The sequence below is a fragment of the Poecilia mexicana genome, unplaced genomic scaffold, assembly GCF_051168715.1.
Source record: "Poecilia mexicana isolate PSO_F unplaced genomic scaffold, ASM5116871v1 scaffold_3, whole genome shotgun sequence".
NCBI lineage: Eukaryota > Metazoa > Chordata > Actinopteri > Cyprinodontiformes > Poeciliidae > Poecilia > Poecilia mexicana.
The window spans coordinates 16,547,715-16,566,766 of NW_028263372.1; the positions used below are offsets into that span (position 1 = coordinate 16,547,715).

At 41.5% G+C, this 19,052-nt stretch overlaps 3 protein-coding genes across 3 annotated transcripts; all 3 read right to left on the reverse strand.

The window, feature by feature from the left end:
• Nucleotides 1–248: 248 nt before the first annotated feature.
• mettl21ca (methyltransferase 21C, AARS1 lysine a) lies at nt 249–4,542 on the reverse strand. Its single transcript, XM_015007967.2, has 7 exons — nt 4,449–4,542; nt 4,207–4,367; nt 3,614–3,731; nt 2,874–3,536; nt 2,148–2,296; nt 1,947–2,064; nt 249–1,179 (listed from the first exon to the last, which is right to left on the reverse strand). The coding sequence occupies exons 1-7, from the start codon at nt 4,540–4,542 to the stop codon at nt 737–739; spliced, it is 1,746 nt and encodes a 581-aa protein (XP_014863453.2). The 3' UTR covers nt 249–736.
• Nucleotides 4,543–6,749: 2,207 nt separating this feature from the next.
• Nucleotides 6,750–9,503, reverse strand: mettl21e (methyltransferase like 21e). The gene is made up of 5 exons (XM_015007975.2): nt 9,216–9,503; nt 8,501–8,670; nt 7,708–7,825; nt 7,513–7,610; nt 6,750–7,282 (listed from the first exon to the last, which is right to left on the reverse strand). Exons 1-5 carry the CDS (start codon nt 9,301–9,303, stop codon nt 6,965–6,967), a joined length of 792 nt encoding a protein of 263 aa, XP_014863461.2. The 5' UTR covers nt 9,304–9,503; the 3' UTR covers nt 6,750–6,964.
• Nucleotides 9,504–9,871: 368 nt separating this feature from the next.
• Nucleotides 9,872–18,969, reverse strand: ercc5 (excision repair cross-complementation group 5). Its single transcript, XM_015007971.2, has 15 exons — nt 18,691–18,969; nt 18,384–18,559; nt 18,183–18,298; nt 17,955–18,056; nt 17,381–17,435; nt 16,891–17,034; nt 16,595–16,805; nt 15,105–15,953; nt 14,753–15,030; nt 13,952–14,071; nt 12,502–12,715; nt 12,174–12,318; nt 11,878–12,078; nt 11,478–11,562; nt 9,872–10,592 (listed from the first exon to the last, which is right to left on the reverse strand). Exons 1-15 carry the CDS (start codon nt 18,776–18,778, stop codon nt 10,095–10,097), a joined length of 3,282 nt encoding a protein of 1,093 aa, XP_014863457.2. The 5' UTR covers nt 18,779–18,969; the 3' UTR covers nt 9,872–10,094.
• Between the last annotated feature and the right edge of the window lie 83 nt (nt 18,970–19,052).

Sequence of the window (19,052 nt, forward strand, 5' to 3'; positions counted from 1 at the left end):
CAATGTCAACATGGAAGCTAGATTGACTTTAAAGAAGCATCTGTTCATGCGTATCAATCTAGATTTTAAGGCTATTTCCAATCAGTTCTGTAATCCACAAGTGGAAATCAATTAAGGCATCCCAGCAAATTCACTTCAGGATGAACTCAAACGATTGTTTCCAGTAGAATGACTTCTGTCTTAAAGAAAATACAACAGGTCATGTTAAGTTTGTAAAGTGGCATCTGATTGAACCACAAGGACAATCATTGGACAAATGAGACCACAGTAGACATTGTTTGGTAAAAAACCCAGTGCAGCATATCATCACAAACATCTTGCACCAGCAGAGAAGCATAGACACCAGTTGTTGCAGTGGCATATACAAATCCCATGCTTTGGCAGAACCAAAACAGCAGAAGTATTAAAAAAATAAAGTTGTCTATTATGAGAGTGAGTCTCCAGAAACGGTTCATTACTTTTCCTAATTTTTCTTGACTTAAAGTCAGACCAGCCAAAGTGAAGCTTGCCATGACCACTATTATAAATATTTTGATACTAAGCTGACATTTAAACGGTTCTCAGGTACCTGAAGCCAACAAATGTAAACATGTCTTCCACACCGAGTCTCGAGCAAAACATTTGTAAACTGATCTTGCATGTCTGCCAACCTTTAACAAGGTTAGTGGGCATCTGACACCATTTGAAAAAAATAAATCACACAAAAAGGTTCAACATTAAGTTCTTTTAAACCTCCTTAGGCTTTGAGCCTGCAGTCTGTAGGCCTACTCAGTCTGTTCCTGTCACCTTCATCTTCTTCCCTACTTGTTGCCATGAAGATCTTCATCTCTCCTTCTTCGACCAGCAGACTTGTGTGGAAGGCTTTCTTAAAGTTCTCCGTGAACACTAGATCGGACTCAAATCGGACCTTGTTGGCCCAGATCAGTGTTGTTCCTGGTTTGCAGAAATGTTTCATGGTGACCAAGAGCTCATCCAGGAAGTCGTGATGGTAAACCACGTCAGCTGCCAGGACGTAGTCATACCTGTAGACGGACGAAGGGTAGGTGCTCTCCAGGTCATAGCCCCAGGACAGAGGTGCCACCTGGGGTGTGTGTCTGCAGAGACCCCTGGTGTTCCTCATTAAGTTGGCTTGAAGGTTACCTAATATCTCTGGAAGGTCTGTGGCTGTGACTGCAGCTCCTGTTGATACAGAAAGAAAGGAATGTCATTTTAGGTTACCCCGTAACACAAAGTTGCTGACTGTGTCTCCCAATATCGGGGATGCTTTAAGAGTTATACAGTCTTCGTACAACCAAAGCAAAAACTGTGTCCGCATTCTCAGCCTAGGGTTGGTCTTGTTTCCAGTACAGGAGGCGAGGTCTACACCTTTCCCCTCATCTGTTTGTGGTGTTCATGGACTCATTTTCAAGGCGTAGTGGTGGAGACTTAAGTGTGTTGTTTCGGAAACTCTGGTCTTTTTTGCTCAGTCCAAAAAAAGACGCGATGAATCATGACTAACAGAAAAACATATAATCTGCTAACAACAATCTGAAATGAACTTCCCTCGTCTCATAGGGTGACTGAACTCACCCTTGGAGATGGTGAGCAGCTCAAAGTAGAGATCACATCAAAAAGAGTCAGCTGAGGTGGTGTGGGCACATGATCAAGATGCCTCCCCAGTGCCTCGCTTAGTTTTGCCCAAACTGTCAAGAGCAGACCCGGAACATGTCGGAGGGAATATATATCCCTTCTGGCCTTGGGATCCCCAATCAAAAACTGGAGAATGCCACCTTTGTGAGGGATGTATGGGTGTCCATTTTGGGACTGCTACCGCACTACCAAAAATGTCTATTCATTGGACAGGCAGATTATGAAACAATATTACAATCAAAGATTCTTTTTTTTTTTGTCCTGTTCATTGCGTCCTGTTTATGTTTAACACCATGATGAGTCCAGTGACTGCTCACCCAGTAGACTGGCCACAATGGCTACCAGTCCTGTTCCTGCTCCCAGTTCCAGCACCTCCTTCCCTCGCAGGTCTACTGTGTCCCTGTTGTTGTCAAGGAAGGAGCACAAAGCCAACGCCTGCAAATTGAAGAAAACACTGTTGATATGACGTTAAGCTAAAGAAGGTTATATGATTTTTTTTTGTACTGTAGCAAACTCACAGCTGGCCACATCATTGCTCCAAATGAATCTATGGATTCGTAAATGACGATGTCCTGCCCTACGTAATGGTAGATGTCTTTGTTAATGCGGCAAATGATGTTCGGAACCCATTTCTGCCTTGCAACTGTTTGGTCCGAACGCTCCTGTTCTGCAGGGACCAACAGACACGTGGTGTAACTCAGAAAGCATGAAACAAAACATAAGGCTTGAGCGTAGACTATAAAAACAATTAAAATCTTGATATGTGCAATTACAATATATAAATCTGCATAATATGGCATTGTTTTTGACTAAATAAGCTCAATGCCATTGAAAAAACAGTCTGCCTCTCTTCCTTGAGATCTGAGATACTCTACACCAAGGGGCCCTGCAACCCAACCCTGGGTGCTATCTCAGGAACAGCTAGTTATACCTTTGGCTTCACTATGTTTTGGCTTTCTCTTGCATCTCAGATTTAGTTTGCAGCACTCCTGACATTCTCATTAAGGCTGTTTGTTTCATTTTATAGTCTGCTGACAAACTAACACGTCGATCTGATTAGATAAGAACAGCATTTTAAACACAACAAAGACCTAACAACTCAAAATCCATACCTGTTTTGTATGGAATAAATTATAATTATTTTTTTAGTCACACTTGAGCTTGTTGAACATCTGTAATATGCAAACAAACAGTCCTAGCACATCCTTTGGTACTTAAATTATTTGTGTGTGAAGATAACTCACCAGAACTGTTGTCATTGCTTGCAACATTCTCACTTTGCTCATGTGTTTCATCGTCTTTAGAGGTCACAATTTCCTCTTCCTCCTCATCACTTTCAAACTCTTTGTCTTTTTCCCACTCCTCCTCATTGTAACTGTCCAGTATATCAGCTCTCACCTCTTTACAGGCACAGGAAGGTTTGTCTTCATTGTCGTCTTTGTTGCTTTCTTTCTCCACAGTCGTTCCATCCTCTTCTCCCAACAGATCTTGGATTTCCAGCCCCTGATCTACTTCACCATCTCCTTCCCTACTCGTTGCCATGAAGATCTTCATCTCTCCTTCTTCGACCAGCAGACTTGTGTGGAAGGCTTTCTTAAAGTTCTCCGTGAACACTAGATCGGACTCAAATCGGACCTTGTTGGCCCAGATCAGTGTTGTTCCTGGTTTGCAGAAATGTTTCATGGTGACCAAGAGCTCATCCAGGAAGTCGTGATGGTAAACCACGTCAGCTGCCAGGACGTAGTCATACCTGTAGACGGACGAAGGGTAGGTGCTCTCCAGGTCATAGCCCCAGGACAGAGGTGCCACCTGGGGTGTGTGTCTGCAGAGACCCCTGGTGTTCCTGCACAGGTTGGCTCTAGTGTTGCTCAGAACCTCTGGAAGGTCTGTCGCTGTGACCCAACCACCTGAAAAAACTGGCCCGTTAAAGCAATCGCACGTGTTCATTGTCAGTCGATGCAGACAGGTTCACGTTCACTCGTACCGAGAAGTGCCGCTACCACAGACACAAGGCCGGTTCCTGCTCCAATCTCCAGGACGGCTTTGTCCACGAGATTCAGCCGGTCACGGTGAGTGTCAAGGTAGTGACAGAGAGCCAAAGCCTGGGAGAAACAGCAATAATTCCCACTGTCAGTGTGTAAATCCAAAGAATGAATGCAAAGTAAAACATATAATGTAGCAACTACCCAAATGTCCAATATAGAATAAATAACTTTAGTTTAATAGGTAGTAGGTTACAGCCAAACATGACATTACAGTCCTCAAACTTAATGTAGGAAAGGAAGTATAATTGTAGATTTTTCCCTTCCTGTGTTGCACTGGGATGCAGAGAATTGGCGAGCTACTCATGGCTTTTTCAATCAAAGCATTTCTGAACATTTTGCAACGCCACGGTGCAGAGTGGATAACCTTGACTCTACAATGAACATCAAGTGGCAAAATCAAACATCTGAATCTGTCAGATCCCTTTAACTCTCAGTGTTGTTTTTGAAGAGAAGCATGGCTGGCCCATACTTCTCCACAGTAGGTTGGGTTTTATAAAAAGTAAAACCTCAGAACCAGCACCAGCACACTCACCCCAGGCCATATCATGCCTGCAAATGAGTCAAGACCCTCTTCGATGACGATCTCATGGCCAGCGAAGCTGTACACCTCTTTGCCCATTCTGCAGTAAAAACACGGAGCCCAGGCCGCCAGTCGTTGCTTCCCGACAGCTGATTCCTCTGTTTGTGCATCATCTGAAAGAAATAAATAAAAGTGATAGTTTCAGATGTATTGTGGAGTGAGTCAAACACAGAGACCACATTGGTTACAGTTACCTTTATCCTCCTCTTCATTTTCTTCAGCCTCATCTTCCTCCTCTGTTCTGGCGAAGCTTGTTTCTTCTGCAAGCGGTGAACTCAAAGTTTCCATATAAAATCCTTTGTGTTGTTAGAAAGAAGGTAGTTTTTATTTAATTTGAATTTGTACTTATGAGAGCAAACATACCAATGATTAAAACAATGTTAGATTAGTTTCTTTTTTCTTCAACTGAGCTGGATTTCTATCATCGCTCTGATAAAAATAAGAAAATATTTTATTCTGGTGTCTCACCTGTTAGTTGTGATCCGATTCCGCTTCAATTCCCATGAAAGAGCACCTCAACTGTGTCTGGATACGATGGACTGCGATGTTATAGAGGCTCAGCATCCAACAGGACACTCCCATCATCAGTACAAGGGCAGAAGGGTATTTTTAGAGCTGTGCTCATTAGGAATAAACCTCGTAGAGGAGCAGAGGGCACAAAGTTTCAAATGCACAAACAAAGAGGAGATGGAGGAGGAGCCAAGAGGAAGAAGGGCAGGTCAAATAAGCCGAGTCTTTGCTTCATTACGTGTCTGCTGGTGGTCCATCTGCAGAGAACCAGACAGTGGGGTCCCTAACCCATAAAATAATCAGATATAAAGAGGAGGAATGCTACACCTACAAAAAAATAATGACGGTTGTTTAGGGTCAGAACAGCCCTAATAAATTATGGCGGCGCATCGGTTTTAATGGGTTGACTGTATCCAATAGAAAAACACAGAAAGACATAGCACAAGTTTTCACTGTGCAGAAAACCAACCCAGGATATGATTTGTGTTTGACATGACAGCATCTTGGCAGAGAGTGAGTGTTATTACTGACCTGTTGACTCCATTTGACACCCAGAAGCAGAGACTGATAAACACAGAATATGTCATGATAGAAGTTACTTGGATTACTGTGCCGTGATGACGATCACGTGAACTTGTCCTTCATGGAAAATCGACATCTTCAAAGCGTAATTTAAAACTGTTACTTGTGACAGAAAAAGCAATTCATTTTTTATGTTTTTTTTTTTTTTTTTTTTTTTAAGCAAGAAACATTGCCCATATCGGAAAAAAAAGGTGTAGAGTAACTCTAATCTCTGTCAGTAAACAGTTATTTTTGCAAAGACGCCCAAACACAGGGCTGGGTCAATGGTTCAAACAAATAGTCTATTTAAAATTAGTCACGTAGTCTAGGATGCCTTCATGCCTCTTGCTCGCTTTTCCTGCAATGGCCTCAATTGCTTCAGCAGAGATAGAGGGTAACAGGATCAGGCTGGACTGCATCCTGCACGTATCAAGCTCTGGAGAAAACAAGGCGGCTCTAATGTCGACAGCATCAGACATACCCGTCACGAATTATAATCTAAATCTTATTTTAAATGCTGGATTTAGCCTGGTGACAAAGCAGAATTCCAGCGTTGTGTCTCTGTGAGAGGATTTTTAGTATTGACAGGCTGTGAAAAGAGAAATTAAGTGAACAGATATTCCTATAAGGCCACAAACAGGCTTCAGCTGTTGGGTATTTATTTGTCTTGACAAAGGCGGAGGTATTTACTGCCCACCAGCAGCTTAGATGCCCTGCATCCCTTTAATCCAGCTCTTCAACACTCCTCTCGCTCCAGAGACACACATCCACCAGAACCACCAGGAACGCCAGGACAGAAAGAGACCCGGAAAACCTTGGAGGATTTGAAATCATCAAAGTATCAGATTTAACAGGTTACATTTATAGAGGCTGACTCAAACTTACTCTTTCCAATTTGATTAACTGGTGAGTTTCCAAAATATGGAAGAAATTGGGCAGAGCGTTGGTGTTCAGGTTACTGAAGTGGTATACAGAGAGCCAAATAAAGGGGTAATATGGGTGTGATATTTAATTTGACCTCCTAAAAGTGATGAGCTGCTGAACTATGACCTTTAACAGTTTAGTCATCTAATAGAAAAAACTCAAAAATAGCTTCAGGAATAAGACTTGATCTCAAAATGATTCATATGTTTGTTAAAGTTGTGTTTTAACACGTCATTGTCTATATCTGCTTGTCCTTGAAGGGTATATTCTTTTGCAGTCATGGGCCAAGAGGCTGGGTGCGATCTGGACATGCCACCAGTCCAACACAGAACAAATAACACACTCACACACACACGTGCGCGCACACACACACACACACACACACACCCCCACACACACACACACGCACACACACACATGTAGGGATAATGAACCTCAGACATAGCCTAACAGTGATGTTTTTGGACATTACACACAAAAACATACAAAGTTGTAGAATGTATTTGAGAAAGTATTTATTTACATATTTTACCCTTTGATTTTCAAATGAAATGAAGTAGCTTCACCTGTGCTGAGAGCATTGTAAACACTTAGATGTCCGTCGTTTTTTTTGGCAAGCCTGCAAACACACAAACAATTGCTGCTGATGCCATTCACTATGATCTTTGAGACCCAGATTCATAGTAAGTACTCAGTGTCCTGTGTGTTCTTGATTTCATGCGGCCTCTGTTTGGTCCTTGCTGTCCTTCCTCCAGGCTCGGTACAGTTTTATACTCAGACTGGGCAGGTTGTACAGCTCCTCGAGGTGGAATCGCTGCTGAAAGCGGTCCACAAAGCTGTTCTCCGGGTCCAGCCGGAAACGCATGGCCCACAGTATCTGAGTGCCGTCCTGACAGAGGTAGTCGAACGTCTCCATGAGCTCATTCAGGTAAGGGTGCGCGTACACCACATCAGCTGCCAGGATGTAGTCAAAACGATGCGTAGCACGAGGGAAACGCTCAGCCACGTTCTGACCCCAGATGAGCTCCATGACCTGGAGAGAGTCATCAAACCTATTAAACAACTGATAGCCAAAAATGTTTTTTTTTTTCTTCTTTTTTGCGATGCTTTAAAATTTCATTTTATTTGCACTAAAATATCAGAGTGATTTGATAGATTCCAAAATAGACTCATTTTATATTTGTTTCTATTTTCTCAAGTTGTAAATTAGACTTGCACTGGGTAAAATAACTGTGTTATAAGTGGGTCAAGAACAAAACGCACCAGAGGGATGTATTTGCATCTGCCCTTGGTGTTGCGGGTCACATTGTACTGGAGGTTCCCCAGCACATCTGGCAGGTCTGTGGATGTTACTTTGGCACCTGGGAGACAGCGAAAAGTGTCAGAGAAAAGTAATTACAAGGTAAACTGAAAGCATGATCACGTCCATGCAAATCACCAGATTTTTTATTGGAGTACCTAACAGACTGGAAACAATGGTGACAAGCCCAGTTCCGGCTCCCAGTTCAATCACATTCTTATGGGCCAGGTTGTATTTGTCTTGGTTGGTCTCCAGGAAATGGCACAGCACCATGGCCTGTTGGAGGAGAATACACTTCTGGTTAATGGGAGGGGTCATCAGCAAGAATAAGTCTGTGTGTTTAAACCTCAAACATTTAGTTTGGTGACATTTGGTGTGATCCTGACTGTGGAAGTGAGAAAACATGGTCAGATTGAACAGAAAGACTGCTCTTGTCACTGTTTCAGAGACTTTATGACTGTAACTTTTTAACGTCTATGGAAGGTTGGTAAGTACAAAACTTTTTCTCTTTAAGAAAAATATTAAAGCAAGATAAAGTTTTATAGATAAAACAAAAATGAAGTCCTGGATTTTTTAAATATCTATATTTTGGACACATTAGTCTAAAATGCAGTTATTTTGGAGACCAGAGCACATTTTCTTCAGAATACGCATTTGTGTTGACATCCTTTATTTGACAAAAAAAGTCTTTTTTTTTGGGGTGAGTAATAAATTGGTTTCTTTTCTACACCAGCGGGCCCAGCAACCCAACCCTATGTGCTATCTCATTACAGCTAGTTTATACCTTTGGCTTCACTATGTTTTGGCCTTCTCTTGCATCACAGATTTAATTTGCAGCACTCCTGACATTCTGACATTAAGGCTGTTTCATTTTATAGTCTAATATGTGAACCCTTCTTTTAGATTATCTAAATATTTTGTTTCTTGTCCGTACTGAGGGTAAGATCGCACCGAGGGCCAGAGTACGGCTCCGTAGAGGTCTGTGGACTCTTTGATCCGTATCTCCTGATCAGAGAAGATGTATCCCTCCCACGTCTCAGGACCGATGGCCGATGGGTGGAATTGCCGAGACATGATGGCTTTGGCCAGCTCTGCATCCTCAGTGACGTCCTCTTTGGCATCTGTAAAGAAAAGTATCAATTATAATAGTCAAACCACGATGCCACGATGCCAAAAATGAACAAGAAAGAGAGGAGTAGACATTTCAACATTTCAAGAGATGTATGTCAGATAAAAGAGGTGCAAAAGTACCACAAACTAAAATCAGGAAAACCACAGTGATGTGTTTTTTCTCGACTTTTTTTTCTAGAACGTTTGACTCTTTGCTCTGTGAATCACACAGAGGCTTGTCATCTCTCCTCTGACCTGCGTTGGCTGCATGAGAGCGTTGACATGCGAGCATCCAACCCACAACTTTGCGTTACGCAATGCTGGTATAGATAAAAGGTCAGGGAAGCCCACTGTGACAATGCCAAGCTTGTGGAGTGCTTGCACGGTTTCAAACCCTCTTTCTGTTTTCACTTCATGCAGACATGATTGCAGAAAACTCCAGCTTCAGCACAACTGCCTCTCCAGAAAAAAAACGCATATAGTTCATTTAAAGTATATGGAGAGGGACTGGACAGAGAGTAAATAAATGGTTCTGAGCACAAGTCCAAATTCTTACCGCCTTGTTTGGTGCTGGAGTCCTCCATGGCTTTGGGCTGCCGAGCGTCCATGTTCGAAGGAGGACAAGCAGACCCTAAACAGGACATGTTACCGTGCACGAGCCAACCACAGTACGTGTGTTGTGGTCAAAGGTGAAGCCTTTTCAGATGTGGGTCACCGTGAAGGCTGATCTCGAAGGAGCTGTTATTTCTAACCCTCTGTGGTTTTAGGTTACACACAAACGCAGTGTTTAAAACGTCCTCGTCCAACAATCCCATGCGGAGCCTCAGATCCTGCCCATATTTCAAGTTCCCTCCGGTCAAGCTTAAAGGCCTGTCTGAAGCAGAAAGCTGACTGACAGCAGCAGCTGCTGCTGCTGCACTGTTGTTGGACAGGAAAGATGGGTGGCGGCATGTTTTGATTATAAGGGACTGAATTAAATATTTAAAAAAACTAAATAATCTCCTTAATTTTTACATCAGGGATGGAGCTTGTGGTTATTTATTCTTTATTTAAAAACCTGTTTCTGTTTGTACAAGCATTTTGTTTTACATAAAGAGACGTGTCTGACTGTAAATGTGTACGGATAATGAGGTTAAATGAGTACAATACATTAGACTTGAACTTTTGTTAGTGTTGATATAGCAAGACAAAGAAATGACATCTGACACATACTTAGGGAATTTTTTTTTTAATGCAGATCAACATTCCTCTCACATCTCCAAAGTAGTAAAAAAAATTTCCCAATATTCCCAGTAGCTTCAGTGTTGATAAAAAAAACAAACAAACATGATGCATATCACAGAAAACTCTCAGTTCATTTATTTTCAGAAATTTTCAGCTGGTTTCACATTTAGTACCACAAGTTTTGAGAACATTTATGCAAAAGTTGAGCGTCTTAAAGCTTCTTTCCTCTTCCTCTTGTGCGTTTTCCTCCTCGGCCTCGTCTGTTGGCCTCAAACACAGATCGGGCTGTAACCATAGCAACGGCCCTGCCTTCGTCGCTATCCTCACCGGAGCTGCTGCTGCTGCTCTTCCTGCTGGCCTTCTGAGGTAGTTTTTTAGTAGACTGGTCAGCAGCTGTTGCTGTGAAGGATTCCTGACCTGGACTACAGAAATCCCTGAGGGACGTAAAAGGAGATTCAGAATTTGACTTTGGAGCTAAGAAACCTCCACCTGTCACGGGGGACTCCTCTTCTTTCTGTCCTTCTGTGTTTTTTAGATTTCCTTTCCTGGATTTGGATGGAGAAGGAAGTTCTTCTTCACTGCTTTCGCCTTCCCCTCCTTCCCTCTCCTTTCTCTTCATGCAGGTGACGGCTCGGCGGAGTCGCTGGCTTCGGATCGCCTGCTTTTCCTGCTGCTCCAAGCGGAAGAATGAGTCTATTCGGAGCTGAGTCTGCAGTGAAAAAGAGAAACAGAAAAATGCAAGATTTTTTTTTTTTATACATTCCTTAACTTCATCCCTTACAATATATAAGATATATTTAAAAATTAAAATGTTAGTTTTGTTGGTCCAAAGCAAGTCTGGTTCGTGTTTATTTATTTTTAGAATATTATTTTTCTATTAGGGTTCTTTGTCAGAGTCCAAGAGAACCAAAAAATTGCATCAATGTTGATTCCTAACTTCTGTGCAAATAGGTTTTTATTCCCATGCCACATATGCACATTTACAGTAAATTTACAATACATGAGAACCTATTGTTACCTAATGGAAAACAGTAATTTTATTGATTTTAAAATAGTTGAGAACTGAATGGGAATAATTATTCCACAAAATGTTGCAGGAAAAATATGCATTATGCACAATACATTTCAAAAACTAAAGATGTCAAAGTTAAATACTTATTTTAGATTATTTATTACTTTTAAAAAACTGTTATTTATCATCACAGTAAATTTATCATTTTTAGCCCTTTAAGCTTCTGGCCCTTTTTAATTCCCTCCCAGCTGTTTAACCTTCCAACCACTGGAATTACCTTTAGCCCCGTGCAGACGGCTAATAGGACAATCTGCTACTTAAAGTGTTGATTCTTAGCTTCTTATTAACAAAATGACAGATAACAACTCCCTCACTGATCCTGTTTTACAGGATCAGTGAGGGAGTTGTAAACTTTGTTCAAACTTTAAACACAATTTAATCATTAGTTATATAAACCCTTCTTATAGTTTCAGACAGTAGTGTTGGTCTAACGTCATATCAGCAGGAGCAGCTACATCACTGATGATGAAGCAATCAAACAAGGTGGTAACCAAGTCAAGGTGGGTAAAGTCTCTCAGTTACCTGCTGGTTGTTGAGCTGTTTGATCACAGGTTGGAGAGTCTCCTCCGTCTTTCTGCTGCTCCAGCCAAAACGACTCAGACAGAACGTGGCGAAGAGGTCAAAGAAATGATCACGAAGAAAACAGAAATGCAAGGAGAAGTAGTAGCTGTAGTTTAGTTTTAAGGTCATATTAACAACTATGGATCATACAACATTGATTACTTAAAACATTAATAAATAAACAAAAAAGGAAGTAATTAAATAAGCAATTAAGATCATAAGGAATTTAAATGAGATTTGCTACATAAATATGCAATAACAAAAAAACAACAACAAAAAAAACACTTTGCAAGGCATTAGCTTATTAAAAAATGTTCTATTGTAACTTTACTGTAAAATGGCTGCAGAAACAAAAGGATATTCTTTGATCATGTCGAGTTGCGGGCGGCCCCAGCTGAAGGAGGCCTGGGACTGATCGATGGCAGGCTGGAGGTAAGCCTGAGCCACCGCAGGGTTGGGGAAGCCAGGCTGAAGTTTTAGTTCCCTCAGCTTCTTCTTCACCTTCGTATCTCTGGGATTATCGGTCAGACGCTTCTTCTCCTGAGCCTCACACCACCAATTACTACAGGGACAAAAATGGAGAATATAATTGCTCTTTAGTATAAATGTGTTCCTGCACGTTGTTAGGGCTAAAAAAAATTAAAAAGAAAAACAAACCTAAGCTGTATTAGTGGCTCCAGTCCCGGCCCTGGAAACTCGTTCAGTATCTCCATGCCAGTAACATATCCCACTCCTGCAACACCCTCTGTGTAGTCACTTCCAAGCAGATAAGCCAGATTGATCATCTTTGTTCTGTCCAGACCTGGCAAAGACAGGCGCCATCGCACTTCATCAGGAGAAGGAACACTGATGGATTATCTATCTTTACCCAACAAACAGTTACATTCTCCAATGTGTTCATTAGCTCATCAATTTAATCTCTGCTATTCCACTATTCTTTCACTTTAGGCCAAAACACAGCCCAGTTAGGTCAGCAGCCACTGACCTAACTGGCTCTGCAGGTCGCTGTACTGGTAGTGCTCAACATATTTGTTCTGGCTGAAGAAGTTCCTGTAAACGTGTCGTCCTCCAAACAGCCACACGTCAGAGTCGTCTGTGATGGTCCCGTTTGTCTGGTCGGCGCGGTCCAACGCCGCGCACTGAGCCTCGGCCTCCATGGGAGCCACCAGGAACGGCACGCCGAACAACCGCAGCAGCTCCTGCGTTCCAAACACTCATCAATTTACAAAGCAAAACAAAGGATGAAAACGTAAAACCACACAGACTGACAAATGCTTCAGGGTTTATAGTTGCTCATCATAGACACTGAGAGACAAGCGTGCCATAATCCAAAATAAATGATTTTGTTAATTATTTTTTACATAGAAACTATAATGAATACATGGAACTAATTTATGATGTAGGCATAACCTCTATTAAGTTAAATGCAAAGTAATTTAGTCATTGTCTTTTAAAATCCTATACAGTTAATCCAGAATTTAATTATTTTTAAATCATCTGTGCTGCAGTCAATTGTATGGTAATAATAATAACAATAAACTGTTACTATGACTCATTAAATGCACCACAGCATCTAACCGATTAACCCCTTAGCCAATTAAACAACCCATCGGTCAGCCACTTTAGCCCCGCCCCTCTAACTTTGATGGGTGAGGCTGACCAATAAAAAATTTATGATAATGATAAAAATAAATATTTTATGTAGCTTTTCCCAGTTATATTTAAACATGAAGCTTAAAATGTAAATACAATTGAAATAACTACAGAAACATTTGATATTTATTCAATGTATGCATTTCTACAGTTATTTAAATAAATATATACAACAGTTATTGCAGGACTTTTTTTATCTACTGTACTGCAACACTTGTGGCCCTTGAAGGTACTGCAGGATGACGCCATAATTTTAACACAGTTAGTTTCTACTTAACTGTTTATCTGATAGCTTAATGTCGCTGTTGTTATTTACCATAACTCTCAGAGTGTGTGCTTTTATGATTACAGCAATGTGTTTCTCTAGGGAGCGTCTCCATGTTTTTGTTGTCATGTGAGGAATCCCTTTGCTCTTAGCAGCTCATTATCAAAACAGCTGAAAGGATTAATGAAGATCCTCCACTCTGACAGGTATACACCAGTGCTGACTTTATGATACAGATAGTACAGGCACAGATATGAGCATGCTGCAGTGCAAACTGAACATACTGCAAATAAAAATCACAGCAACGAATGCAAGTCGAGCTGTGTGTTTTGGCAAATGCAGCACATGGGAAATGCGCGCCCGCCCCCTCCCTCGCTGACCTCCTGCACCTGCTGTGAATCATCAGCTGTCAAGCCCCCATCATAGAAAATTAAAATACATACATGCAAGTCAGACTGCTTAAGGAGGGTTTGCTCCCCGACAGACCGGGTCTGATGACACGGCTCGTTTCGTTCACCTGGCTCTCCAGGTACATCTGCCCCGTGACTGTGTTCGCCATCCGCTCCTGCTGCTGCTTCTGCTCCCTCAGGCTGCTCTGCTCCAGCTGCAGCGAACTCTCCAGAGCCTCCAGCTCGTCCTGCAGCACAACAAACAAGTTACTCTACACGCACGCTGACCTGCTGACCATCTGAAATACAATCAAGTAGCTCAGACACCACCTAAAGATGTGGACGTTAAAGTTATGACAGCAAGGACATATTTAGTTAGAGCTCCTTTGCAGCTGCACAAAATCTTAGAGATCTAAACTCATTTTGAAGAGATCAAGCTTTTCAGCTTTAAGAGATTTCAAATGTCTGCCTTGCCACTTGTCAAAAGATAATTTCACTAAAGTAGTAAATATACTCTGAGGGATTTCTAATAGGGAGAAACAAATGTTACGTTGTTTTGGAAATAAAACAGCATCGGAATACGCTGCATTAGACTAGAAATACTATTTTGGTTGTTTAAAATTTAAGGAGTCTCAACAACTTGAAGGTGTTCATGTTAAACCTTTGTCATAATCAACATATAACTTGTGAATTTCATCGACCAATTGACACTTAAAGTAGCAGGAGGCTAGTTAAAATATTAACAAAAATATTTTGACTAGCCTACATAAAAAAAAAAAAATATATATATATATATATATATATATATATATATATATATATATATATATATATATATATATATATATATATATATATATATATATAAATTGTTTTAGCTCATGACAGCACGAGACAAAAAGCTTCTGCTTTGATAGAGAAATACTAACCATGTCGAGGTGTTCCCACTCGTTGTTTTCAGCTGTTGGTTTGGATTCCATGTCGTCCTTCGCCTCGTTTCCCTGAGCTTTCCTCTGCTCTCCCTCCTTCTCATCCTCCTTGTCTGAGCTCAGAGCTGGATGACCAGCAGCCTGAGTCAAACTTTCCTCGGACTCTTCTTCAGTTTTTGTCTCATCTTCCTGGACCTCTTCTAAAATCCTCTTGTCTCCTGCTGAATCATTTGCATCCTCCTGCTTAAATTCTTCCTCGGACACCTCAATGAAGCTCTCTGTAAAACACAACCATTTTACATTTGAATGATAAAAAACAAAGAGTCGAGTCTACAAATTATTCTAGAATTACCTTCCGAGTCGCTTTCCTGCTGGCTGTTCTCTGACTTGACGTCGTCTCCGTCGGTTTTTGCCGGGCCTGCGGAGAGTCTATCCTTGCTCTTATCTAGGAGCCTCTGCTCCGTCTCAGTGCTGGCCCGTTTCGCACTTTCAAGTGAAGGAGAGCTGATGGATAACTCCTGACTGGATTGAGAAGCGTGCAGCTTGTGCTCAGGTTCTCTCGGCTCCACCTCTTTTTGTTTCTCCGCTTCCCTGGCGCGCTCCACCTCTGACTCCATCGCTGTTGTGGGACTTTGTCGAAGTGCTGCAGAGCGAAAAGCTTTATTCCTCTCTCCAATAACTTCCTCCAGCTCATCTTCAGAGCTGCTGCCCAGCAAACTGTCTTCGATGCGTGAACTTTGGCGTGCGGCGCTTTGACTGAAGTCCGTCTCTTCCTTGAGGGAAGGCTCCGTCTCCTCATCAGAGCTGCTGATCACCACTCGCCGCGCAGGACGCTGGGGACTTGTCTGCAGTTTGGACGGTGAGACACTTACTTCATCCTCAGTTAATGCCTGCTGGATTGCGAGGAGTGTCCGTGGAGACACTTTGCCGTCCTTGCTCTCTGGATTCAGCTTCTCTTCATCTGAGCTGTCGCTCATAGCAGCCTGGATTGCCTTGAGTGTCCGAGGCGAAGGCGGCTGCGATGGCTTTGACACAGGTGGGTTGACGGCGTCTGAGCAGGTGGGTCGTTCATCCTCCTCTTCTTCGTCTTCAGCGATGGGTCGCCAGAGAGGCTCGGGCTTGTCCACTTTCCTTATTCTAGAACTTGTCCAAGGTGCAGCTGCAGGTTGGCTCTGTGAGGCTGGTTCATTTTTTTTGGAGCCTACAGGTGAAGAAAGTAAAGAGTTGATTTTTTTTTACAGAAATTAAAAGACATCAAAGTAAAATAAGCCCTTTTTGCTTCACTCAACATCAGTGCAGTGTAGACGGGTCCGTTGATTATTTTTTCAATTAACCAATTAATAATTGGACAGCAAAAGGCACCAAATAGGAGAAGTTTACAGAATTTGAACCAGATGAAGCTAAAACTTTAACACTTGAGGAGTTCTGGGTAGAAAATATTTACAGACAAAGAAATGATTTTATATATAAAAGGCAAAATTTACATTTTTTTAAAAATAGTTTTGGCTTAATTACTACTCAGACTGTTGTGTTTATCCAGCAAATTGAATATTTTATTTAGTATATGCCAATTAACAATTGATCAGTTACAAAATTAATTGACAATTATGCCAATAATCGATTCAACACGATTAATTGTTTCAGTTCTACGGCAAAGAACAGCTGTTGTATCTAACTAAATTTAAAACTGGCAACGGAGCCACTGAAATTTTACAGATTTAGACCCTGATCCTTAGATGAAATTTAAATGTGAGCCAATATAAAAAAAATTTAAGATATGCTTCTATCTAGAATCAGATATTGTGCATATGTATTAACAACATAACGCTACATCTGCCTCACCTTTTATAAGTATATAGTGCGAGTTGTCTTCTGAAACCAGTCGCTTTGACTCCACGCTGCGATTCTGCTCATCCTCATCCTGCTGACCGAGTTGTGGAGCGCTGCCGGCGCTGCGCTGGCTCATCTCCTTCTCAACTCCCTCCAGACGCTGGTTCAGCCGGTTCCTCTGCAGCAGGCCGGCCAGTTGGTACTGCGAAAAGTCTCCGGAACGCTAGAAGAGAGAAAGAGAGGAAAGAAAAGGAGCTAGCAATGGAAAGAAGAGCGGAGAGCGGAGTGTGTTTGAGGCCTAAATGTACCTCGGGCGGTTTGTTAAACATGGTCCGACGTCTTTTGCAGAATTCTTTCATCTCTTTGAGTATCTCGTGTTTCATCTCAGGAGGCAGGCTGGTAAAATCCTCAGAGTTTATGTCCACCGAGTTCGGGTCCTCATACAGTTCTTCCTGAAACAAAATTAAGAGTCTGGCTTTGAAGGCGAGTTGTCAAAGAAAATAGTTTTACATTTATTTGGGAGGTGACAAAACAGAAAGAAAAGGTAGCCAAAGTACCTTTTGGAACTATTTTGGAACAATAATGTCTAACACTTAAAAAGACCTCAAGAAATTAAACTAGAGAACTCTTTATTAAACGTATTGTAACTTGGATCAAAATAATCTGTACGTAATGGCCACTGGACAGACTGAAATCAATTGGATTTATTTGAAAAAAAACTGAACTTATTTTTGTAGCACAGTGCCTTGAGATTTAAATCTCAACATGTTTTATTTTTATTAAAGCCTTTATTTTTACCTGGTATGTTTCAACCATTTCCTCGCTCGCTCTCTCCTCCTCATCCTCTTCTGAGCTGCAAGGAGAAAAAAAAATTAATTCATCTGTCATGACTACATATGACTATCTAAACCAAAGTATACACTTATGACAGTCCTGTTTTTGATTGAAAGCTAATTAGGATATTTTTTTGAAATGACAGATAATTATTTAACCATATTCAATTAATTTGTCCTTTTGTTTCTAAATCTAACAACACTATTCAGTAGTCAGTTCTTCTAAAGTACTCAGTTGCATGTTATTTACTTTCTCATACACTCAGTGCCTTGGTGTATTTATACTTAGGTTAATTTACATACCAGATGAGAAATGCTAATTAGGTGACTACTTAAGCAGCTGGTTCCTCTACATTTTAGTTAAGGGTTTCAGAGTAAACTGGCTACTCTTGAGATTACTTTTTTTCTAACACTACACAACAATTTGCAAACTGTTTGTTGATCACATCAAACTGCAATAGATTGCTCATAAAATAAGCAAATGTTCAGGGTGTAATAAATCATTTAACTAGACAGCAGTAACACTTCTTGACTCTGACCTGCTTCTTTCCATTTCCTCTGTGGGTGGAAGGGCGGGTAGGACGTACATGTCGTCCACTTCATTTCTTTTCACACTGGAGAGGCTTGGTAGAGGGTCCTTACTGTGGAATATTTCAGACAAAAATGCTAAGACTACAGAAAAGAATATAGCAGATAGAGTATGTACAAAATGAAAAACTGTTGATTTTCATCACCTCCCCACCATTCTGCCTCCTCCTACTGCTCACCTATGATCTCCAAGTGCAGCTTTGATAGCTTGTCTCTTCAGGAACGTCTTCAGAAGTTTCTCATTGGTCTGTTTGGACTGAGTGGTCAGCTCCTCTTTCCTCTGCCTCCTCAGAGCCTGCAAGAGAAGAGCGTTTGTAAACGGAAAGTTCAGTGGCGGTATTTATTACACCCTTAGCAGTAATCGTCTGAGCTGGTCTCACCAGGGTCTGCTTCTTCAGCATAGGAGCATCTCCATCAAACACAAACACCGGTCTAATGCGAAAAAAGAGCAGCTTACAGATGCGGTTGAACAGGGTGAGGAGGTGGGCGTTCTGGACGCTGTTGCCTTCACGGTCCCTCACCCCCTTCACTGCCTGGTTCAGCCATATACTGATGTCTGAGGAGCGCTGGTTAAGGTTATCTTTATGACGCAACATCAGTGGGAATCAATTAATGCGTTTCATAGATGAAGGAAAATGCATCTCAAAAACTAGGAAGAATAAACAGATCAAATTAAAGTTAGGATACCAACAGCAAGAATCTTTCCTTCCAGTGTCTCGGGGTTGATGGGTTTTCCTGTACTCTCCAGGAGTCTCCAGAGTCCATGCACTCCCATGATAACAACTCAAAGCACACACCCTATAAAAGTAAAGACTTTTACCAAGACCTCAGCCAATTTTAACAGTGGAAGACAAATGGAACCAAAAATGTTTTTGTAGCACTTCTTAACTCCGTAATGCAACTCCGACAAGACACGAAGGTTCCGCTGTTGAGCAACGCGGAGTATTTCGTCAGGTTAACCTATACTACGCTGCCTTATTTAGTAAATAAAGCAATTTGTTATCGTCGTAAAAATGTACTTTCGTGATACAGTTTCTAGTTTTCTGGTT